Source organism: Zingiber officinale, chromosome 7A (assembly GCF_018446385.1).
Source record: "Zingiber officinale cultivar Zhangliang chromosome 7A, Zo_v1.1, whole genome shotgun sequence".
In the NCBI taxonomy this organism is placed as follows: Eukaryota; Viridiplantae; Streptophyta; class Magnoliopsida; order Zingiberales; family Zingiberaceae; genus Zingiber; species Zingiber officinale.
Window position 1 is genome coordinate 133804328 of NC_055998.1, and position 23979 is coordinate 133828306.

General features: G+C 46.4%; 2 protein-coding genes across 3 annotated transcripts in view; one reads left to right on the forward strand and one right to left on the reverse strand.

The window, feature by feature from the left end:
* Positions 1-438: 438 nt before the first annotated feature.
* LOC121999737 (exocyst complex component EXO70B1-like) lies at positions 439-2457 on the reverse strand. The gene has a single exon (XM_042554377.1). The coding sequence runs from the start codon at positions 2455-2457 to the stop codon at positions 439-441; it is 2019 nt and encodes a 672-aa protein (XP_042410311.1).
* Positions 2458-21760: 19303 nt separating this feature from the next.
* LOC122002678 overlaps positions 21761-23979 on the forward strand; it is a 33693-nt gene continuing 31474 nt past the window's right edge. For both annotated transcript variants that reach the window (XM_042557947.1, XM_042557946.1), the window contains exons 1-5: positions 21761-22109; positions 22199-22297; positions 22406-22565; positions 22762-22941; positions 23017-23151. In XM_042557947.1, coding sequence (XP_042413881.1) covers positions 21826-22109; positions 22199-22297; positions 22406-22565; positions 22762-22941; positions 23017-23151 — 858 coding nt within the window. In that variant the 5' untranslated portion in view covers positions 21761-21825. The remainder of the gene's footprint in view (positions 22110-22198; positions 22298-22405; positions 22566-22761; positions 22942-23016; positions 23152-23979) is intronic.

Consider the following 23979-nt stretch of genomic DNA (forward strand, 5'->3'; position numbering starts at 1 on the left):
AAACTCGAGCTTGAATTGAGTTAGCATAAAATGAGTCGAGCCGAGTTTGAACCAGCCTTGACTCGATTGTCAACACTTTCGAACACATTATTGAACACTTTCGGAATATTTTAAGATCGTAGCAAATATATAAAAACCACTCTAACAATCAAACTACTCTAACAATTAACTACAGATTAAATTGGTGAACTAAATTTTGTACCTGAAGACTAGCATGAAAGTATGAGCTCTTGTAATAATCATTATCATATATTTTTGTCCTAATTACATGTAATTAATCATTCAATCGTAATGATTGTTATTATCATGTCATATATGTTTATCTCAAAGCATTTTTTATACCTCAAAAATAGATTAAAAAAATGAATTTGCTGAGAATTACTAAATTTCAGTGTTTCTTTGTTACAACAAGTTTGGCTTCGATCAAACTAATAAACATTATTTCTTCCGGCCAACCAACGAGGAAGGGTCGCCGGAGAAGAGTTCGTCGATGTAATTCTCAAGCTCCTCCGGGCCGAACTTGATGTACTTCTCCGTCTGCCTCCCCGGGTCCAGGTACTGCGCGAACCTCCCAAGGAACGACCGGTACGCCGGCACCACCACCGCCGACACCGACACCCTCAACTCCGACTGCAGCTGCTCGTCGCTGACCACCCACAGGCACTGCGCCTTGTGGATCTCCTCAAACATGGAATTGAAGCTCTTGAACCGATCCTTCAGCGCCGGTTTCGCCACCCCGCCTCCCCCCTTCCCCTGCAGCCCCTCGTCCTTGAGGCACCCCAGCACCCTCGACCACGTCTCCCGCTGGTAGTTCTTGTGGTACTGCCGCAACTCCGTCGATCTCTTCCGGCTCCACACGTCCCCCAGCAGCTTGTGGACCTCCGACGACGCCTTTATCTTCTGCATGATGTACCGGCCGTTGTTCATCAGGAAGATGCTGCTCAGCGCCGGGTCCTTGTACAGTATCGACTTCCCCTCCAGGTTCGCGTGCAGCATCTCCATCACCTCCATCAATTGGCTCACGAACTGGTTGTCGTTGTTGTTGCCGCCATTCTTCTGCTCCCTGAAGATGTTCTCCATCGTGCCCCTGTACTCGCACGCGTCCTTCAGATAGTTCATCAAGTACTGGGTGAGCGGGTGGACGGCGCCACCCGGCACCGGCGTCTTCGCGGCGTCGTTCTTGATCGAGTTCTCCAGCTCGGAGAAGATGGCCACGGCCGCCTCTGCGAGTCGGGCGCGCAACGACGCGATCTCTGTCTCGAGATCGTCCAACGCAGACGACGGCTCCGCCTCGCTGTGTTCCTCCGACGCCCTTGATCGCAAGAGCGCGTGGATCTTGGGCTGCGTGTCGCGTAGAGTCTCGTACACGTCGAGCACCTTGAAGAGCTTCTCCGCGGAGCGTTTGGTCATGGAGACGGCCTCCGCGAAGGTGAGCAGCGGGATGGTGGCGCCGCGGACGAGGTCATAGAAGATGGTTTGGGCGATGGGTTCTTGGCCGGCGAGGACGGAGAAACAGAGATCCCGCTCACGGGGGAACACGACTTCCACGGATTGCCGGAACACTCGGATCCACGTGGCGATCTCTCTCTCTAGCGAGTCCCACGGCAGCCGCACCACGTCGTCAATGCTGAGCATCTCGTAGCCGAGGCTGGACAGGCCAGCGTCGAAGGCGTTCCGGCGCGCCACCGCGATCACCTGGCAGCACTCCGTAGCGTACCCGGCGTTGAACATGGATCCCACCATGCGGCACAGCCTCTCGAACATCTCCGGCGCGAGGTGGAAGGAGTTGGACTCCGGCGAGGGCAGGGCGCAGCACCGGTCCGCCGAGTCGGAGTTGCGGTCGAAGGAGGACGGACGCTTGCTCTTGGATCGGGTGCTGTTCGGGTCGACCTTGAATTTAGGATCTTGATCGAGGAGGATATACAGCTCGTCCTCGAGGAAGCACATCGCCCTGTGGACGACGCAGCCTGCGCGGCTCATCGCCCGTTTGCGCTCTGTTTTCGCCGATGTGAAATCCCCCGCTGCCGACGTCAGCTTGACCAAGCGATCGACGATGTTGAAAAGGCTGAGGTCGCCATTCTCGAGGGACGCCAATATCCCGAACTCGCCGGACTCATGCTTCTCCACCGTCTCCTCCGCGAGGTCAAGAAACTTCTTGACGGCGGATTGAGGGAAGACCAACGGCGCCTCCGGCGACTCTTCGACAACTCTGCCAGCAAAATCATCTATTTCGGCGCACAGGGAAGCGACACCGCCGTCCTCCTCCTCCTCCTCTTCCTCCTCCTCCTCATTAACCTCTTCACCTTTTTCCTCTATCGACTTGACCTTGTCGTGTTGCAATCTCGCCTTATCCTTCTCGTACTTGTCAAGCTTGAAGTTTGCTAACGAAAGTCTGCGATCGACTTTGCGTACAATTTCGAGGCCAAATTGTTGAGGGAACGATTGAAGTCTCTCCATGAAAGGCGTCTCGAGCTGAGGTCGTCGTCAACGGTAACTTCTTATCATGCTGAGGAAGACAAAAGAGATGAATCGTTATCGTCAATGGTTAGGAGAGATGCAAGGGCCCAAAATGGAGAGGAAAATGGCTCAAGGGATGGGAGAGAAGAAGAGGGTGGAGGAAACTTCGGAGGTCGGCATGGTTGACTCAGTTTAGGAGTTGGAATCACGTAGTCATTTCACTGCTATTATTCCCTTCCTTCTAAACCCCTACAACAGCAACATGCACCCACGTAAAGGTCAGAGGTACGCTGACTGTAGAATGTCAACGCTGGTATCGAATAGGAGAGGATTTTTTAAACAGATATCATTACATGGAAAACTTAGCGACCGAACCATGTCAATAGAGGAACACGTGGATGTGGTTAAGAAGGTGTACCTTATGGAAAGACAAATTACTGAATCACATGTTTTAAGTTTAGTAGTATCTACATTCTGCAGATAATTTTAAAAATATCCAAATCATATGCTTAATATTATATTTTTACCTTTCGCTCACAATAATATAGCAACCGATTGAGTAGATTTCTATCATTAAAAATAATATTATTACATTATAATAATCAATTAATTTTTTTTTAAAAGTAATAATTAAAAAAAGTTATGATAAAAAATTTACTATTCTCAATATAATATATTAAATTATTGTTTGAAGACGTAATTATAAGAATATAATTTAAAGATATGATTATAAGAATATACTTAGGAGAGTTAGATGAACATATATAATTTAATTTTATTAATCAATTGATTTTAATTGAAATCAATTGATAAATATAGGAAATTTGGAATAATATAAAATAAGGTCATATATATTCAATTTAGTTATATTTATATTCTTAAACATCAATTCGATATATTATATTGAGATCAACAAATTTTTGAATATAAATTAAATTTTTTAAATATATTCAAACTAAAAACTTTACTATTCTCATTATATTTTCTATTGAATTTTGAGTCAAATAAAAAAAATATTTGTTTGATAGATAAATTTACTATCATAGTCGATCGAGTTAAATCAAACTAGTTGAGTCAACTGATCTAAACACATATCAATATATCATTACTTGGAAAACTTAGCGACCGAACCATGTCAATAGAGGAACACGTGGATGTGGTTAAGAAGGTTTACCTTATGGAAAGACAAATTACTGAATCACATGTTTTAAGTTTAGTAGTATCTACATTCTGCAGATAATTTTAAAAATATCCAAATCATATGCTTAATATCCATGTTTATTATTTTTATCCTTTCCCTCACAATAACATAACAATCGATTTAGTATATTTTGTCATTCAAAAATAATCGATTGTTATTTATAATCTATTTTAAAAAAATAACTAGATGATCATATATAATTTAATTTCATGTCATTCTGAATTTTTTAGTTCTATCAATCATCGATTTTGATCAAAATTGATTAATAAATATAGAAAACTTAGAATGATATAAAATAAGGTTATTGATCCGGCGGTAAGAATGGGGGACTCACAGATGGGGTCCCGTCCGAGCGGAACCAGAGATTACCCAGCCAAAGGTTTGGGTTTCCGACGCCAAAGCAGAACCAGAGCCGAATGGCCGAGCGGAGGTGTCCGCTCGGCCGGAATCGTGGCGAGGGAACAGTGGTTAGCCGAGCGGCCTATTCGATCGGCTCGGGATATGATATGTCAGCAAAGGCATGATGATTAGACTGTACGCAAGATGGCACTATTAAAGGCCCCACCATCACGTCACGGACAGGTTGATATAGTAGCAGTATGGTCTTATGGATGCCCTTCTGACAGGCCCACACCTAGGCATGGTTGAAAGCAGGTGATCACTTCGATTGGTGTGCCCAGGCTCCTTCGAGAGGTCTATATAAGGCCTCCATTTCTTCAACCGGAGGTACACAAGTCTACGTTTTCTAAGCCACTTTCTTATTCCTTCGCATAACTTGAGCGTCGGAGGGCCGTCGCCGGGACACCCCCCCCCCCGGCTCGGTCTTGTTGCAGGTCCGCCGGAGCACTCGAGGATACAGCAGGGAGCGCCACATCCCCAGCGCCCATTAATCCTGGTTCGGACAGGATCAATTTGGCGCCGTCTGTGGGAACGCACCTGCATCCGAGCAGAGGCAATGGACGAGGCTGGAAGACTACATACCGTGGCACTCTCACAAGAAGAGTTTGACGCTATAGTCGAGGCGAGGGCAGCCAAGGCGATGGCGCGAAAAGGAGAAAGCACAGGTGGCGGCGCAGCAACAAACAACCTCGGCCCGGCAAGGCAGCCTGAATATGTTTCAACAGGAGGGTTCCCTCAGGCACTCTTCCGTACTCCCCCAGAAATCGCGCCCGCTCACGGGGAGCAAGGATCTTCATCCGATGAGCCTCCCGTTCGGGATCATAGGAAGGGCAAAGCTCCCCGAGCGAACGCACCACCCGAGCAGGTTCACCGACAGTTCTCTGAAGCCATACATCGGGATCCGTTACCAAAATACTATACACCACCGCCGATCGGAGCTTACAATGGAACGACCGACCCCGACGACCATTTGGGGAAGTTCGACAGCATCGCCACCTTGCATCAGTACTCCGATGGCATAAAGTGCCGGGTATTTCTCACTACTCTATCGGAATCTGCACATAGGTGGTTTCGGAGGCTGCCGGACGGCTTTATCACTAGTTTCCAGGAGTTCCGAAAGGCATTTCTTCATCACTTTGCGAGCAGCCGACGTTATCAAAGGATAAGCGTCAGCCTGTTCACCATCAAACAAGAACCAAGAGAATCTCTCCGGACGTATATACAGCAATTTAATCAGGTAGCGATGGACATCCCCACAGCCACCTCGGAGACAATGGTAAACGCCTTCACGCAAGGCCTCGCGGAAGGAGACTTCTTCCGCGCAACAAACCGCCCAGAGACTACGACCACATGCTACACCGGGCGAATGAGTATATAAATGTGGAAGAGGCGGAGGCTGCCCGACGGAAGGGAACTCATGCCGAACGTCCGGCCCATGCCGAACGGAAGCAGCCCGCTGCCCATCAGCCACCAAGAGGACCAAGAGTTGAGGCATCCCGGGCACATCATGCGAGGTCCCCGGTGGTCCAAGAGGTAGCGGCCGAGCGGTCAAAGATAAAGAAAAAGAGGGTATGGACCCCAATGTTTTGCTCTTTCCATAATACTGACTCCCACAACACCCGCGACTGTCGGGGTCTGCCTTCAATCACCCATCCCGTACGACGGGGTGGCCCTCGTCGATCGCCTTCACCCGGCCGCCGGCAGCGGCATCAAGAGTCCGGTCGGCGAACATATAGAAGATCTCCCGAACAGCGTTTCCCTCCAAGGCATGAAGATCGCTCTCGAAGGTCCAATGAGCGACCTAGGCAGTCCGCTCGGGAAGAGGAAAATAGAAACAACACCTCCCGGGGAGAAATCAATATTATTGCGGGTGGGCCGACCGGAGGAGATTCACACAGGGCGAGAAAGGCAAGCGCCCGGCAGCTCAGAATCCATGAGGTGGGCTGCAGCCAAGAAAAGGCGAGCGGACCCGAGATCAGTTTCGGGCCCAAGGATCTTGAGGGAGTTGAAGTGCCGCATGATGATGCCCTTATCATCAAAGCGGTGATAGCCAACTACACCATCCACCGTATCTTCATTGACACTGACAGTTCGGTCAACATCATCTTCAGAAAGGCCTTTGATCAACTACAAATCGATCAAGCCGAGCTGCTACCCATAACGACCCCCCTCTACGGGTTTACGGGCAATGAGGTTCTTCCGGTCGGACAGGTAAGACTGGCTATCTCCTTAGGGGAAGAACCGCTCTGGAGAACGCGGACAACAAACTTTGTGGTGGTCGACTCCCCTTCATCCTACAACGTGATACTGGGGCGACCGGCGTTAAGCGAATTCCGAGCTGCTGTGTCGACGTTCTATCAGAAGATCAAATTCCCGGTAGAGGACAAAATCGGTGAAGAACGAGGAGATCAGTTAGCCGCTCGGAAATGCTATGTGGAAATGGTCCGAGCCGAATCCAGCGCTGCGCGAAAGGCTCCACGGATCGAGGTACACGCCATAACCGAGAAGCCTCCTGCTTAAATTTATGATGAAAAGGAGGAGGTTCAGATCCATCCGAGCCGATCGGAGGCTACAACCTTTATTGCCGCCGACCTGGAGGACGAACAGAAAGAAGAAGTGATCAAATGCCTCCAGATGAATCATGACGTCTTCGCCTGGTCGACGCATGAGCTGCCCGGTGTCTCCCCCAGCATAGCCCAACATAAGCTTCACGTCCGGCCGGACGCTCGGCCAGTAAAACAAAGGAGAAGAGATTTCAGCGCCGAGCAGAATATTATCATTCGAGCGGAGGTAGAAAGGCTCTTAGAGGCCGGCCACATACGGGAGGTTCAATTCCCAAGCTGGTTAGCAAATGTGGTACTCGTCTCCAAGCCGGGCAACAAATGGAGGGTGTGCATCGACTTCAGAGATCTGAACAAAGCTTGCTCGAAGGATTTCTACCCTCTGCCCCGAATCGACCAGCTCGTAGATTCTACAGTCGGATGCAAGCTTATATGTATGCTGGACGCCTACCAAGGCTATCATCAAGTGCCGCTCGCCCCGGAGGATCAGGAAAAAGTTAGCTTCGTTACACCGGACGGGATGTATTGCTATACGGTGATGTCGTTCGGACTGAAGAATGCCGGAGCAACATATCAAAGATTGATGAATAGGGTCTTCCGCGAGCAAATCAGACACAACCTGGAGGTCTATGTAGATGACATCCTCATCAAATCCTTCCGAGCGGCCACTTTATGCAAAGATATGGAAGAAACCTTCCGTACACTCAGAAAATATGGGGTCAAGCTAAATCCTCATAAGTGTTTGTTCAGCGCCAAAGGAGGACGTTTCTTGGGCTATATTGTGACCGAACGGGGTATTGAAGCTAATCCTAGCAAGGTGAAGGCTCTTCAGGACATGCCACCGCCCAGAAACATGAGGGAAGTACAGAGGCTGACCGGTCGGATTACAGCGCTATCACGCTTCATCTCTAAGACTGCCGATCGGAGCCTTCCGTTCTTCAAAATCCTCCGCAAAGCTACTAAGTTCCAGTGGGATGAAGACTGTGATCGGGCCTTTGAAGAACTGAAGACGTACTTAAGTTCCCTACCTGTACTGGCCAAGCCGACTGTTGGCGAACCGTTGCACATTTATTTATCCTCAACCGAACATACTGTGGGATCAGCGTTAGTCCGGTCGGGAGGTGAGGAGCAACCTGTATATTTCCTTAGTCATATCTTGAAAGATGTTGAAACCCGCTACACCGGACTCGAGAAGTTGGCCTTTGCTCTGATCCTGGCCGCTCGGAGACTTCGTCCTTATTTCCTGGCGCACACGATTATCGTCAAGACCAATAGCCCGTTGGGACGAGTGCTTTCAAATCCAGAAGCTTCCGGACGGTTCATCAAATGGACAACCGAGCTAAGCGAATTTGATATCCAATATCAACCCCGCTCGGCTATCAAGGCACAAGCCTTAGCCGATTTTGTGATGGAGGTGCAGGACTCGGAACCTGAAGCTGTGTGGAAAGTGTTCGTGGATGGATCGTCCACTAGACACGGGAGCGGAATTGGCATAGTTTTGCTGTCCCCACAAGGAGAGCGGATGCAGCTCTCCGTTCGGCTAGATTACCTAGCGACCAACAACGAAGCAGAATATGAAGCCCTTATTGCTGGATTGCAGGCCGCTCGGCACGTTGGAGCCGTCCGGGTCATCCTCTATTCAGATTCCCAGTTGGCTGCTCAGCAAATCTCGGGGATTTTCGAGATAAATAGTACAAGGCTCAAGCTCTACGTGGAGGCTATTGAAAAACTTAAGCTCAACTTTAGGGAGGTGATTATTCAGAAGATCCCCCGGGCGGAGAATCAAGTGGCGGATGAATTGGCCAAGCTGGCAAGCCCGTTATCCCCGGTCGGCTCTCAGAAGCTGATCGAGCAAGTATCTTTAGTAGCACACGTCGATCGGATGGAGGGCATCACATACCCGAGCGACTGGAGGACAACTATTGTGGAGTTTTTGCGCTCGGGAGCTACCCCCTCCGACCGGGAAGAAGCTCATTTACTGAAGAGAAGGGCTAGTCGGTTCACCCTCGTAGGAGATCAACTCTACAAGAAGGCCTTCTCCCGTCCGCTCCTAAAATGCGTCAGCTGGGAAGATGCCGAGTACATCCTTCGAGAAGTGCACCAAGGTTCGTGCGGTGGACATCCAGGCGGACGGTCGTTAACCAGGAAGATTTTGCTAGCCGGGTATTTTTGGCCAACACTTCAAAAGGATGCTGCCCGGACCGTTGCAAATTGTCTATCCTGTCAGAAGCATCACAGCATGTCCCACCGACCGGCAGATGAGATGAAAGCATCAACTGTGGCCTGCCCGTTCGACCAATGGGGGATGGACATTGTGGGACCCTTCCCCATGGCTACCGGGCAGCGGAAGTTCTTATTGGTGGCGGTCGACTACTTCTCAAAATGGGTAGAAGCTGAGCCACTTGCAAAAATATCCGAGCAGATGGTTAAAAAGTTCATATGGCAAAATATCATCTGCCGCTTTAGCATCCCAAGACGACTCGTCTCCGACAACGGACGTCAATTCACTGGGAAGCTACTCGGGAAGTGGTGCGAAAGTTATGGCATCGAGCAGCACTTCACATCGGTGGCATACCCCCAGAGTAACGGTCAAGCCGAGGTAACCAACCGAGAGATTCTCAGAATTTTACGGGCTCGACTCGACCATGAAGGAGGCAGCTGGGTAGACGAGCTGTCGGGCGTCCTATGGGCTCTCCGCACGACACCAAAGGAGGGAACGGGCGTCACTCCATTTCACTTGGTATATGGAGGCGAAGCAGTCATCCCGATTGAAGTTGGGGTGGAGTCCGTTCGGGTACAAAATTATGATGAAGATAACGCCGAACGGAGGAGCATGGAGCTAGACTTGGTCGAAGAGGAAAGAGCTAAAGCGTCCGTCCGGCTGATGGCGTACCGGCAACGTATGAAACAAAACTACAACCGGCGCGTGATCCCCAGAGCCTTTCAAGTAGGCGACCTAGTTTGGAAGAAAGTCAAGCCGGTCGGAGATGTAGGCAAGTTGGAAGCTCCCTGGGCAGGACCCTTTGAAGTGGTCGAGAAGCTCCGTTTGGGCGCTTATTACCTCAAGGATGCGGCAGGTCGGATGCTGGATCGGCCATGGAGTGCAAATCACCTTCAGCCATATAGAGCTGGGTGAGAGGTGCGCTTTTGCTCTATTTTGTGTAAATTCAAAATAGCTGTACTCCTTTTATCGTAGGAAACAAATTATTCCCAAGGCATTCTGTGTTCATAGTCGAACGGTTGGTTATCCGAAGGCCCCGTGCCGCTCGGCCGGAGGTAAATTATCGGAGCCAAGCGCTCGACGACGAAGGCCCCGAGCTGCTCAGCCGGAGGTATATTGTACGAGCCAAAGGCTCAATTCCGAAGACCCTGTGCCGTTTGGCCAGGTAAACGTTGTCTAAATTAGGCTTAAAAGCCCGACGAGCTCCGTCGTTAAAGATCGAGAGCCGCGCCGACCGGCTATAAATATCCGCGCCGACGAGCTCCGTCGTTAAAGATCGAGAGCCGCGCCGACCGGCTATAAATATCCGCGCCGACCGGCTATAAATATCCGCGCCGACGAGCTCCGTCGTTAAAGATCGAGAGCCGCGCCGACCGGCTATAAATATCCGCGCCGACGAGCTCCGTCGTTAAAGATCGAGAGCCGCGCCGACCGGCTATAAATATCCGCGCCGACGAGCTCCGTCGTTAAAGATCGAGAGCCGCGCCGACCGGCTATAAATATCCGCGCCGACGAGCTCCGTCTTTAAAAATCGAGAGTCGCGCCGACCGGCTATAAAAACCGAGCGAAAAACCAACGAGCTCCGTCGTTAAAGATCGAGAGTCGGTCCGGCGACTATAAATACCCCGGGCGGACGAACGAATATCAGAGAATAAGAAACCGCGGAAACCACAAGTATTAAAACATTTAGGCTCGCTCGGGCGTTGGTCCTTCGATACTTGGCGTTTGTTGACTTAACACAGGCTAGATACGTGCAGAGCGAGTAGGCCTTCCCGCTCGGACTTTGTTTAATGGGTTAAGCTGATCGGCCGCGTGACGGAGAACACTTAGAGCATGACTGACTCTAAGCATAAACGTTAAGCAAACAGAAGAATATTATGGATAATGATCAGGAAGACGCAAGCAAAGACATAATTGCATTAAAGGGAAAGCATGCCGGACGACAAGTACAAAAAGTTGCGTTGGGCGTAAGAAACGCAAAAACAAGATAGAGACGAGGAACATTCTTCACTCGGGGTCTTCGAAGTTGAAGAAACCGTTCGGAATGTCGTCTATCATGGCCGCCAGATCGGAGGCGGGAATGTGCATTCCCGCAGGAAGGTGGCCACCCTTCTTCAAGTAGGCCATAGTGACCTTAACGGCCTCGGCAAAGGTTGAAGAGACGCTGCCGCCAAATTTCGTGCCAAACCTCTCCGAGCGGAGGTAATCTTGACATGCAGCAGCCAGACGACTCGGCTCCCCTTCCTTGTACTTTCTGAGCGCCGCCCGGGAGGCAATTAGTGAATCTTGAAGAACTTTCTGGTCCACCTCCGCTTTAGTGCGTTCAGCTGAGCGCCCATCCCGTTCGGTAGTTAGTTGGGCTTCCAGCTCCTTAGATCGCTGATCTAGGGCTCAGACTTCAACTTTCATCTTGTCCAGATCAGCGATCGCCCGCTTCTTCCGGCTACTGGCGCGCTTCACGTCTTCGTCACGTTTCTTCACCAAGCCTTCAAGTCGAGCCACCTCTGTAGCCAGGTCGGCGGCCTTCTTCTGTTCGGCCTCGCGGGCTTGTTTCTCCCGCTCGGCCGATGGACCCCCCGAGACTTGGAGTTTTTCCATGAGACCCTCCAGCTCGGCCAGCCGATGGCTAGTGGCGATTTGCTCAGCCCAATACTGTAAAGGAAATAATAAAATCAGGAACCGAACAGTAGCATGGCACAGGAAGAAAAATGAACCTACCTGAGTGGCCTGCTGCATGTGGTTATCGCCGAGCTGCTTGGGCGTCATGAGGGCCACCCGAATCTGGGCGTCCTCGAAAAGTTTGGCGAGCGGACCCGTCAAGGTTATTTCATGAACGGGGCTTGATGGCCGATCGGCAGACAATAAATATTCCTCCGACGGGAATCGAAGGGTAGTCTTGATGGTCGGGTGGCCGGCCGGCACTTCCTCAGCCGCAGTCGCCTGGCCCGAGGACTCCCCTATGGTTGAAGTTTCGCCCAACCGTCGTAAGCGACGACGAGTCCGTGGAGGAGAGCCAGAGGGCTGTGCGGTGGGCGAGGCCACGGGGGTCCTGATCTGCGAAGGCGTGCGATCTGGAGAAGCGATCTCGATCGGTGCCTGCGATTCGCCCTCTGGGGTCGGCGGAAGGCTGGACTCTCTTCGACGTTTCCGCCAAATTTCCCGTGGTGAATCCCCGACCTGGGGGACTCCCAGGTCGGCTGGAGCAGAGGAAACAGGATCCGCCTCAACCTCCGTTGAAGCGGGTTGGGTAACTTCTATTTCAGGGGCGGACTGCGTCCCCCCCTCTCCTGCATCTGCCGGGCGGCTGGGGATAAGACCCCGCTCGGCGAGTTCTTTTTTGGTAGCCGCCTCAATTTCCACAGCCTTCAATCTCAGATGATCGGTAGCCTTGGAGCGCCACATGACTTCAGCTGCAGTGGAAGAAATTAAAATCAGTTAGACAAAAAAGGCGAAGGGAGTAAAGAGTCCTTACCCATGCGGTAGGGGAGATTGGCCCGAACGGGAGATAATCCAAAAATGTACAACACCCCCTTGAGAAGCAACTGGTCGATTTTGTACCGCTGACCGGACAAGCAATTTGCTGCATGAAGGTAGGCCTGATTGCTTCTGAATTTGCCGAGCTCCGGTTGGGTCGGCACAGCGGTCTGCCATTTGGTTCGGAATGCTGGCCGCTCGGGAAGTCATATATAGAAGAAGAACTCCCTCCAGTGCTTGTTGGAGGTCGGCATGTTCTCAAAAAATTTGAAGCCTATTCTACTTTAGAAAATAAAAGTATCCAACTCGGATTGTTTGGGGTAGAAGAAGTAGTGGAATATTTTGGGGTCAAGTGGGATACTGTGCAGCCTAAAGAGGACGACAACCCCGCTCAGTAGCCTAAAGGAATTCGGCACAAGTTGGCCGAGCGGGATGCGGAAATAATTACAAACTTCCAAAATAAATGGATGAGTAGGAAATCTAAGGCCGCCTTGGAATTGGTCCAGAAAAAAACAAATAGTACCGATCGGCGGGTTATGGGGCCGGTCGGTCGGGCCGGCTACAACTATTTCATGGTCGTGCGGGATCCCGTAGGTCCTAACAACGCGCCGGGCGTGCTCCTCATCTAACCTACTCTCCATACTCACATACCACGGACCGTGAACCTCGGTAGCGGGTGCAGAAGTGCTCGCCATGACTAAAGAAGGGAAGGAAGCCCAGCAATACTCGGAAACAAGGGGACGAGAGAAGAGAAGAAGCTTACTGAGGGAAGATCAAAGGAAAGAAGCCCAGGAACTCGAAAACCACCGGAAAGCAAGCACGGGGAGTCGCCGGAGTAAGCTAGTAGCAGGCAGCTTCGATAGAGGACGCGCGATGAAACAGAGAGTGCGGCGTGAAGGCCAAAACGAGGGCTTTATACAAATGAGACCGCTCAGCCTCGTACCGTGAACCTCGGTAGCGGGTGCAGAAGTGCTCGCCATGACTAAAGAAGGGAAGGAAGCCCAGCAATACTCGAAAACAAGGGGACGAGAGAAGAGAAGAAGCTTACTGAGGGAAGATCAAAGGAAAGAAGCCCAGGAACTCGAAAACCACCGGAAAGCAAGCACGGGGAGTCGCCGGAGTAAGCTAGTAGCAGGCAGCTTCGATAGAGGACGCGCGATGAAACAGAGAGTGCGGCGTGAAGGCCAGAACGAGGGCTTTATACAAATGAGACCGCTCAGCCTCGTACCGTGAACCTCGGTAGCGGGTGCAGAAGTGCTCGCCATGACTAAAGAAGGGAAGGAAGCCCAGCAATACTCGGAAACAAGGGGACGAGAGAAGAGAAGAAGCTTACTGAGGGAAGATCAAAGGAAAGAAGCCCAGGAACTCGAAAACCACCGGAAAGCAAGCACGGGGAGTCGTCGGAGTAAGCTAGTAGCAGGCAGCTTCGATAGAGGACGCGCGATGAAACAGAGAGTGCGGCGTGAAGGCCAGAACGAGGGCTTTATACAAATGAGACCGCTCAGCCTCGTCCGTCGGATGAAGGGCACAAGAGACGAGGTCATCATCTAGTCGTTCATTTCAAAACAAAGGGCGTCCCATCGTACGGAGCGTCACCGCCACTAGAGACAAGCCACGTGGCGCTCTGTCACCAAGCGCAATTAATGCGCCCATACCGCGCATGCTTCGTCTTAATGAAAAAGACTTGCGCGATTTTCAAGAGGATTTAGACAAGCAAACATCCACGTTGGGCGCCAAGGCATACAAAGCGAGGAGCCGAGCGGATAAATTTGGCATGAGGGCCGAACGGCTCAAGGGATATCAGCAGCAGCGATAAGGCGACGACCGCCCGCTCGGACACACAGTCCAGTCAGTCGGACTCACTGCCTCCTTCGACTAGATTTGAAGGGGAGGCAAGTGATCCGGCGGTAAGAATGGGGGACCCACAGATGGGGTCCCGTCCGAGCGGAACCAGAGATTACCCAGCCAAAGGTTTGGGTTTCCGACGCCAAAGCAGAACCAGAGCCGAATGGCCGAGCGGAGGTGTCCGCTCGGCCGGAATCGTGGCGAGGGAACAGTGGTTAGCCGAGCGGCCTATTCGATCGGCTCGGGATATAATATGTCAGCAAAGGCATGATGATTAGACTGTACGCAAGATGGCACTATTAAAGGCCCCACCATCACGTCACGGACAGGTTGATACAGTAGCAGTATGGTCTTATGGATGCCCTTCTGACAGACCCACACCTAGGCATGGTCGAAAGCAGGTGATCACTTCTATTGGTGTGCCCAGGCTCCTTCGAGAGGTCTATATAAGGCCTCCATTTCTTCAACCGGAGGTACACAAGTCTACGTTTTCTAAGCCACTTTCTTATTCCTTCGCCTAACTTGAGCGTCGGAGGGCCGTCGCCGGGACACCCCCCCCCGACTCGGTCTTGTTGCAGGTCCGCCGGAGCACTCGAGGATATAGCAGGGAGCGCCACATCCCCAGCGTCTATTAATCATGGTTCGGACAGGATCAGTTATATATACTCGTTTAATTATATTTATGTCTTTAAACATGAATTCGATATATTGTATGATCAATAAATTTTTAAATATGAATTAAATTTTTTAAATATAATCATACTAAAAAAATTACTATTCTCATTATATTTTTTATTAAATTTTGAGTCAAATAAAAAAATATTTGTTTGATAGATTAATTTACTATCATAGTTGATCGAGTTAAATCAACCTAATTTAGTTAACTGATCTAAATATGACTCAATTAAAGTAATTTGAGTCAACTAGAGTCTAGAGATAGTATTTGTTGGCATATAAGCTTGTAAGTCATTTGAGTTGGCTGAATTAACTAAGCAAGTGTTGAGAAAACTAGTAGTTATAAAGTAACGCTTCTATAATTTGTGTTTCAATCGAATAAAATACTTGTGTGTAGCTTTTTGATTTAAAAGTTATAAAGAGGGGAGTAAGTAAAGAGACCTTGAAAAAAAACAATCTATATTTTAAATATCTAATTCTTCTAATTTTTTTAAGTCCTTAAGTGCTCTCAACCCTCAGACCTGTCTGAATTGGCTAGTGCGAAATAGTATTATTATTATAAAACAAGGTTTTAAATTTTGACAAAATCAAAGAAAAAAAATTCTTTTCTACTGGTAAACTATAATTTATCAATTTACTTCTTCATATATAATCATAAAATTAACTATATAGGTCCCCTCGGGACGGTGCGATGGTTAAGACATGGGATGTCACCACATGAGGTCTTGGGGTCGAAACTTGGCATGATCGATCATAACCTCCCCCATGTCTTGGTCATTTGCACTAATGGCTAGTAGCCACCCGTGATTTACCTTCTCCGTGTTGACCTAGGGACGGGTTGGCGGGAGCTCTGGGGGCGAGCGAATCGCCTTTTGCCACATAAAATTGACTATATAGGTCTTCTTGGGACGATACGATGGTTAAGATATGGAATATTACCACATGAAATTTTGGGGTCAAAACTCTACGTGTCTGAGCATACCTTCCCCCATGCTTTACCACCTATACTAATGGGTAGTAGTCACCCGTGATTTATCTTCTCTGTGTTGATCTAGAGACAAGTTGGTCAGGACACCGAGGTGAGAGAATCACCTTGTCACATAAAACCGACTATATAGAACTATTGGGATAGCAATTTCATCTTTTACTGCTACATGCTCTCAATGAAGTTGAGCACTTAGAACATCCATAATTTGAGCTCATAGTTTTGAAAAATCTCCCTTCCATAGTGGATGTATGTTTTTCATTTTAAGCGAGGAGTCGCTTCTTCACCTTTTTATTTTATTTTATTTTTATTAAAATCTTCTTTTAATATTTATTAAAAAACAAACAAATGGCTTCTTCACTTTTTTTATTTAATATAAATTTTTTAATTTAAATATAATACTAGAGGTGTTTTTTTTAATTAAGAGAGATATATATGATGTAGAGGTTTAAAAAATATGAGACCTATAAAAAAAATTGTTGAGAATATTTTTTTTTTTTATAGTGGAGATATATGTAAGATTTTTTTACTTTTAACATGGTATGGATATAGCAACAAAGAAGCTCCGAAAATTTCAATAATTATGAATGCACTTATGTTTACATATGTTGGAATCTCAAAGTGTTTTGATGTGATCTAACAAGTTAAGTTAGGTCCTATTTTGTCTAACCCTTATGTCTAAGTGTACAGGAGCTTAGGAACACAGGAAGTCGAACAGAAGACGCGGCTAACGAGAATAATGACACGGGGAGAGAGCCGACGAGCTCGGTGCGTCCGAGGGACGAGGTGACCGCGGAAGAGTACATCGGTGGACGAGAAGAACATATGCGACGTTCGAGAGATGAGAAATCGGGAAGGAAGACTGCTCGAGGAGAAGGTCAGAACTTGAGTTTGGGTGAGTCCTATTCCGGATGGCCGAGATCACCCAAGCTAGCGGAGCCAGAGTTGAAGACCCAGACCGAGACGAGCTGAACCGAAGTAGAGCTACCGGACGAAAAAAGTCAACCAGAGTTGACTTTTGGGTCCGGGGGGCCCAGAGCTGACCGGGGCGCCCGGACCCCTCCGGGGTGCCCGGAACGTACCGGGGCGCTCGGACCGAAGATTTTTACCAAATCGAGTTTTGACTCGATCTGAACGCTGGGGATAAAATTTTTGTTGGAGCAATCCCAATGGTTCGTGGGACTATGTGTTTTGGTGTTTGGGCAAAGGGTTTAAGTTAGGTTTACCCTTGTTATTTGATATGTGTACTTGAGTTGTGCAGGACTGCAGGTGACACATGTGACTTAGTTGACAGCTTCAGGTCCGGTGAAGGATGGAGCATCCGAGGGACCATGGACAAGGCAGCAAGGACAATGGCCGAGGGAAGCGACTTCGAGGCATACGCGAAGGATGACATTGGCGACAAGCCGCGGGCTTGGATGCATCCGAGGGACGAGAGCCAAAGGAAGTAGGCTTGAAGGCAAGAGGTCAAGGCTGCAAAGAAGAGTCAAATGAGTCGTGAGGGTACGAGTGCATGAGAGATTATATTCGGAGTAAAATCCTAGTTACTGTAGCGGCACTGTAGCAGGTATTGTAGCGCACTGTAGCAGTTACTGTAGCGCACTATAGCAGTTACTGTAGCGTACTGTAGCAGTCGACTGGTGTATGGACTAGTCGACTGATGCACTGTAGCAGAGAGCCGTTGAGATAGCCGTTGGGCTGGCATCAGTCGACTGGTGCAAGGACCAGTCGACTGGTAACGGGCAAATCAGGTTCTGATTTGTTCCAAGCTCTATAAGAAGGAGCTTGGTATGGCCGGCCAAGGCGACGAAATTAGACTTGGTTAAAGCCTAATTAGTAGTCACTAAGTGCTCAAAGGTTCCCTTGTGTCCAAGTGTTTTTGGTGAGCGTTGTGGTGAGGTTTCTCCACCCACAAGGAGGTTGAGCTAGCCGGAGTTTGCCGGGGACTAATCCACCGATGGATTGAGGGATCGTCCACCTTACGGACACGTCGTGGAGTAGGAGCATCATCTCCGAACCACGTTACATCGAACGTGTTAGCGGTTTGGTTTGCATTTCCTTTCTTTGTCTTGTATTTAGTTTAGCTTGTTTGTTTTTATTTGTATTCCGCTGCGCAAGCTAACAATACGTAGAAAGCGAGAGATTTGGGGGTGCCGTCTATCCAACCACCCCCTTCAAGCCGACCACCGATCCTCCAACAATTTTATCCCCCAAGGCGCCCGGACCCTTCAGGGCGCCCCGAACAGTGCTATAAATATAGCACTGATCTGCACAGTCTTGTCAATCAACTTGTAATCCAGTGCTTTCAATTATGTTCTTTCTTATTGTGCTGTCAACGTTGTAAGATGCTACTCCGCCCAGAGAAGATCATCAGATAGTGCATCATCCTTTCCTTGGATTAGCAATCCTCTGATTGCAAACCAAGTAAACCCTCTGTGTCTGAGTTTATTTTTAATTAGTCTATTTTATTTAAAGTTACAAGTTTTATTATTAAGTTGAAAAACCGAGAAAGGTGTAATTTATTTTTTCAGGGCAATTCACCCCTCCCCTCTTGCCGGCCTCCAAAGGGGCCAACAAGTGGTATCAAAGCAAGGCGCTTCAGGAGGACTAACTGTCGATCGAAGCAACGAGATGGTCGGACCAAGGATTGTTCCACCAAAATTCGAGGGAGACTTCGCACACTGGAAGCGTCATATGGAGGTATTCCTGAAAACTGATTTCGAAATTCGGTTAATTATAAAGTATGGCTTTGTAGCTCCGATGAATCAGAATGGAGAAGAAAAAGAAGAGAATCAGTAGACAAAAAAGGAGCAGAATGATTCTGTAGCGAACAACCGTGCGGAATATCACCTGCTGAGCGTGTTACTGCCTCAAGAAGTCAACCGCATCGGAAGCTACTCATCGGCCAAAGAACTCTGGGAGAAGTTCCTGGAACTCCATGAAGGAACATTCGAAGTCAAGCTAGCAAGGAGAGACATCCTTCGGAACAGACTAACGAACATCCGTCTAGAAAAAGGTGAGAAGGTAGCCGATCTACACGCAAAAGGTAAAGGAATTGATTATTGGTCTCGAGAACCTCAGTGAAATGGTAACAAACCGGGACACCATACGCTACGCACTCAATGTGTTTCCCAGAACTTCAGAATGAACATCAATCATCGACGCCTACTATATTTCAAAAGACCTGGAGGTAAGTACTTTAGAAGAATTATTCTCTACTCTTGAATTACATGAAACCAGGTGTGCAATGACAACAAAGGAGTCAAGCCAGATGATCGCACTAAACGCAACTAAGAAAGATGAACCAGAGTCAGATTCAGAAGAGGATCAGGAAACATATATGATAAGAAATTTTAAAAAGTTTTTTAGATCTAATAAATTTAAAGAAATACAGAATAAAAAGAATCCAAGAAATAGAAGAAGGATGCGTTGCTACCAGTGTCAAAAGGAATGACACTTAAAAGAAGACTACCCAAAACTAAAGAAGGACAAAGTCAAGATACTCAAGAAGCACAAGAATCTAAAAGCAACTTGGGGCGATAGTTCATCATCTGAGTCCGAGATTCAAGAATATGTCGGGATAGCACTGATGATAAGCTATGAAGGGCAAAGTACATCAGAACCCAGCATCGATGAAGGGGGAGGGACGTCAGATGAATGCAGCGAAGCAGAGGGAGAATCAGGCTTCAAGTCTGATATGGTAAGTGAGATATGCCTCTTACCTCCTGATCAGCTTTACTTTGGTATTAAGGCTATGACAAAATCCATGTATAAATTAGGAAAAAAAAATACCAAATAAAAAAATAAAATTTTAGAAACAAAAAGGATTTTGGCAAAATCATATCTAATAGAGGATTTTGATAAATTAAAACTTGAAAATGAAAAATTAAAAGAAGAAATAGAAAGATTGAGAAAGTCTAACAGTTCAAATATTTCTGGTTTTAAAAATTATAGAGGACTAAACTGGTACTATAGGTTTCATCAAAGTCAAATTAGAAAAATATCAAAAGCCTATGTTCCTAGGAAATACTTTATTAACCCTATAGGTAGGAACCTCTATTAGGTTCCGAAAACATGTTTAACTTGAATTTAAAAATTAAACTTAGCATTTTCAGCGAGAAAGTTAAACAGATAGTTTCTTTATGAGGCTTTGTCTAAGGAGTGATTGTTGCTCCAATAACCAAGAAGGTCTAGTGTCTCACTACTACCTGGAAGCCAAAATATTGAAATCAAATATTTAATTAACTTTCTAGAAAAGGTATTAAAATTATAATTAAATAATGCTTAAAAGTTTGTAAACATTTGTTTTGAAAATTTTGTATAACTTAGAAAATGTTTCTGTTGTAAATTTTTAAAAAAAATAGAAAATTACTTTTGGAAATTAGAATTTTTTTTCTATGTTTTTTAACTTAGAAACTTTGAAAGTGACTTATTCCATTGTATAAAAATTATTTTTAAGTTTTGCTTAGAATTTTTTTTGAAATTTTTTAACTTAAATTGATTTTTTTTAAACTTAAAAATTATGTTTTCAAAGACTTTGAAAATTATTTCTTAGAAATTTTCTAACTTAAATTTTTAACACTTAATCTTTTTTTTAAGTTAGAATTTACCTTAGATTTGTTAAAAAGAACCCTAATTTTTTGTGATCAAAAGGGGAGAAGTATGTTAAGTCTAGAGGGTGATATAAAATAAATTGAAAATCTGTTTTGGACTTATTTGCAAAATCAATTTTTTTTATTGCATTTGTTTACCCTGGCTTAACTTGGGTTGCTCACATCAAAAAGGTGGAGATTGTTGGAACCCCAAGGTATTTTGATGTGATCAAACAAGTTAAGTTATGTCATGTTTTGTCTAACCCTTGTGTCTAAGTGTGCAGGAGTTTAGGAACACAGGAAGTCTAGCAGAAGACGCGGCTAACGAGAAGGACGGCACGGGGAGAGAGCCGACGGGCTCGGTACGTCCGAGGGACGAGGTGACCGCGGAAGAGTACACCGGTGGACGAGAAGAACGTACGCAACGTTCGAGGGATGAGAAACCGGGAAGGAAGACTGCTCGAGGAGAAGACCGAAACTTGGGTTCGGGTGAGCCCTATTCCGGATGGTCGAGATCACCCAAGCTAGTGGAGCCAGAGTTGAAGACCTGGACCGAGACGAGCTGAACCGAAGCAGAGCTACCGGACGGAAAAAGTCAACCAGAGTTGACTTTTGGGTCCGCCCGCCCGGACCGAAGATTTTGACCAGATCGAGTTTTGACTCGATCTGAACGTTGGGAGATAAAATTTTATCCCCCCAGGGCGCCTTCAGGGCACCCCGAACAGTGCTATAAATATAACACTGATCTGCACAGTCTTGTCAATCAACTTGTAATCCAGTGCTTTCAATTCTATTCTTTTTTTTTTGTGTTGTCAACGCTGTAAGAGGCTACTCCGCCCAGAGGAGATCATCAGATAGTGCGTCATCTTTTCCTTGGATTAGCAATCATCTGATTGCAAACCAAGTAACCCTTTTGTGTCTGAGTTTGTTTTTAATTAGTCTCTTTTATTTAAAGTTACAAGTTTTATTATTAAGTTGAAAAATCAAGAAAAGTGTAATTTATTTTTTCAGGACAATTCACCCCTCTCATTTCGTCGGCCTCCAAAGGGACCAACAACATAGACTTCAAGTCTTTTAAATTTATCATTTCAGCAAAATGTTGCATATTTAAATTATTATACTTATCAAATAGAAGCCTTGTGTGAATTTTCTCAATCTTTTAAAAAAAGTTTTGTGTTTAATGAAAATTTTAAAGTGATTAATTTAAAACATTTTAGTAGATTATGGAATAAGGTTATCGAATTTATCTTTTATACTCATTTCTTTTTAACATTATTTTTTTCCAAAATCTTTATTTTTTAATTTGACATTTTTTTTTTCTAAAAATTTATATTTTATGTAGGTGTAGCTGAGCATATTTTCTTCCCCCTTTTGAAGAGTTTGCTTCGGTGCGTCGGCGCGTTCGTCGTAAACGGATGGTTTTCCGATCATCTCTTGCCTTTCTGAAGCGAGGCGTTCCACCGCCCTCGTCCCCTCACCGATGTTTTCGTTCGCAAGCCGCATTGGATGCCCTCCGACCACCTTCTATAACCGCCGGCGACTCTTCATCACCCTCGGAATCCGCCATCCGATCCCACCTCGTCCTATACAACTATCCATCTTTTTCCGGTGCTTTCGCCGCCCTATTTGCCCACTTATTTCACTCGCGCCTTCGCCTACCGTTCCTCGTCCTGCCTTTCTCCTCTGTCGAGCCTTTTAGGTAGGCAACCCTTGGAACTTGTAAGTGCAGCCAAGCCTGGTCTCGCCCTTAGTTCCTCCTTTTCAACCAATAGTTTTTTTTTTTGGTAGAGTGGAAGACTTCGAGGCCAGAGCTTTCGAGACGTGTTACCTCCTCGATTTCGTCGGGCCCAAACGCTTTGCGATAGAGCTGTCGCATATCGTTCCTAGGTACTGGGACTTCACAGAAAGATTGTTTCTTTACCCTGTCCCTAGTAATCACTCCCTTTTTGTTAATGGAAATTGTATCTACAATGGGAAAATGTTCAATCGTTTCAGAGTTATAGCTTTTGATCACCGGGAGATTTCTCTGGGAACGACTTTACATGAAAGAGAGCGTCCCGACAATCTGGAACTTCACATTGACACTGAGAAATGCAGCGCCCGTTCTGTTTACGATTACTTCTCCAAAAAGTTCTGTGAGAGGAACTCTTCTCAGGTTAGCGCATGTTTGCTCTTCTGCATGTAATTTTTCAGCGAGCTTTACCAAAACTTGCTCAATTTTCCCCGTAATCATTTAGTTTCATTAGTTATTTGTTCCATTTATCTACTCGGCCCTTTAAATATAGAATGTCAAACTGATTGTAACATCAGTACTCCTGAGAGAGATTCGCTGGTTTAATACAATGCAACAGGATGATGCCGAAAACTTATTGAATCAAGAACAGGAAGAACGTGTTGCATCAGTCTTAAGTTATATAGAAGATGCTGCTCTTTGCCAGTGGAGGATGCCTGATACCAAAGCATTCGACATTGGACTTAGGGATGAGCGTGCAAAACTGAATTGTATCACCAATCCGTATGTGTTTCAGCAGGTTAAGATAATTCTTATTCGCTTATATGTATATTTTATCTTTTAATGTCTTTATAATTTGTTTTTTTTTTCTCAGCTCCTACAGCTTAATTCTGCAGATTTGATTGCCAAGGGAAATTTGTATACTCGGTCACGTGAAGATGCAGCCAGTAAGTTGCTGGAAAAGGCTTTAAAGATTCAGTTGGGAAGAGGATTTTATGGAGAGTGCCTGGTAACATCTTCTTCCTGTCGGTCTACTGCAATGAATTTCTCATATAAGTTTCTTTTTCTATCACATGCATCAGTTTTATTTTTCATAGCTAGATCATATGGTCTATGCAACAGAAAAATGCATATCTGATACTTTGTTGCTCTTTTAATCCTTTTCCTTGGTTTCTAATAAACACACACACACGAAGTGAGAAGCAAAAAAGGACTGTCTTAGGCATACATTTGAACAAGGATTTTTCTTTTCCTCTTTCAAATATTGGAAGCATAAGTTAGACCTCAATTGATCTTTGTTATTATTACACTGGGAATCCTTATATATTACACCAAAAAACTGTGTTTAGAAGAATTTTGCATGAAATACTTGCCAGACATATTCATTCCTATCTGCATTTCAGCTACCAGCAAAGGAATCTTGTCTATGTGCTAACCTGACATGTTTTGAAAATTTGAAGTTTGGAGTTTTATGCATACTCAGTACCTGTTTTGGTTGTTCCTTTGTATCTGCACAAACATGAGGAAGATGGTTATAGCTACATTTGCCTCAGTTGATTAGTCAATAGCAAATTGATTGAAGAAGCTTTTAAAAGGAATTAGGAAATATCTCCAAAATTGAAGATGATTCTGAACATGAGGCTCTAAATGACGCTTAATAGTAGAGAAGCAAGCAGAATAAACTTTGAACAACTTTATACCAAATTGTTTTGTTTGATACATCCCTTTGTAAATTGCTCTTGTTACGAGTAAGTGGGAATTATATGTACCTACCTACCCACCTATATTGAGAATATGAATCTTTACATTTACATTCCTACATCTTAAATATTTTTAG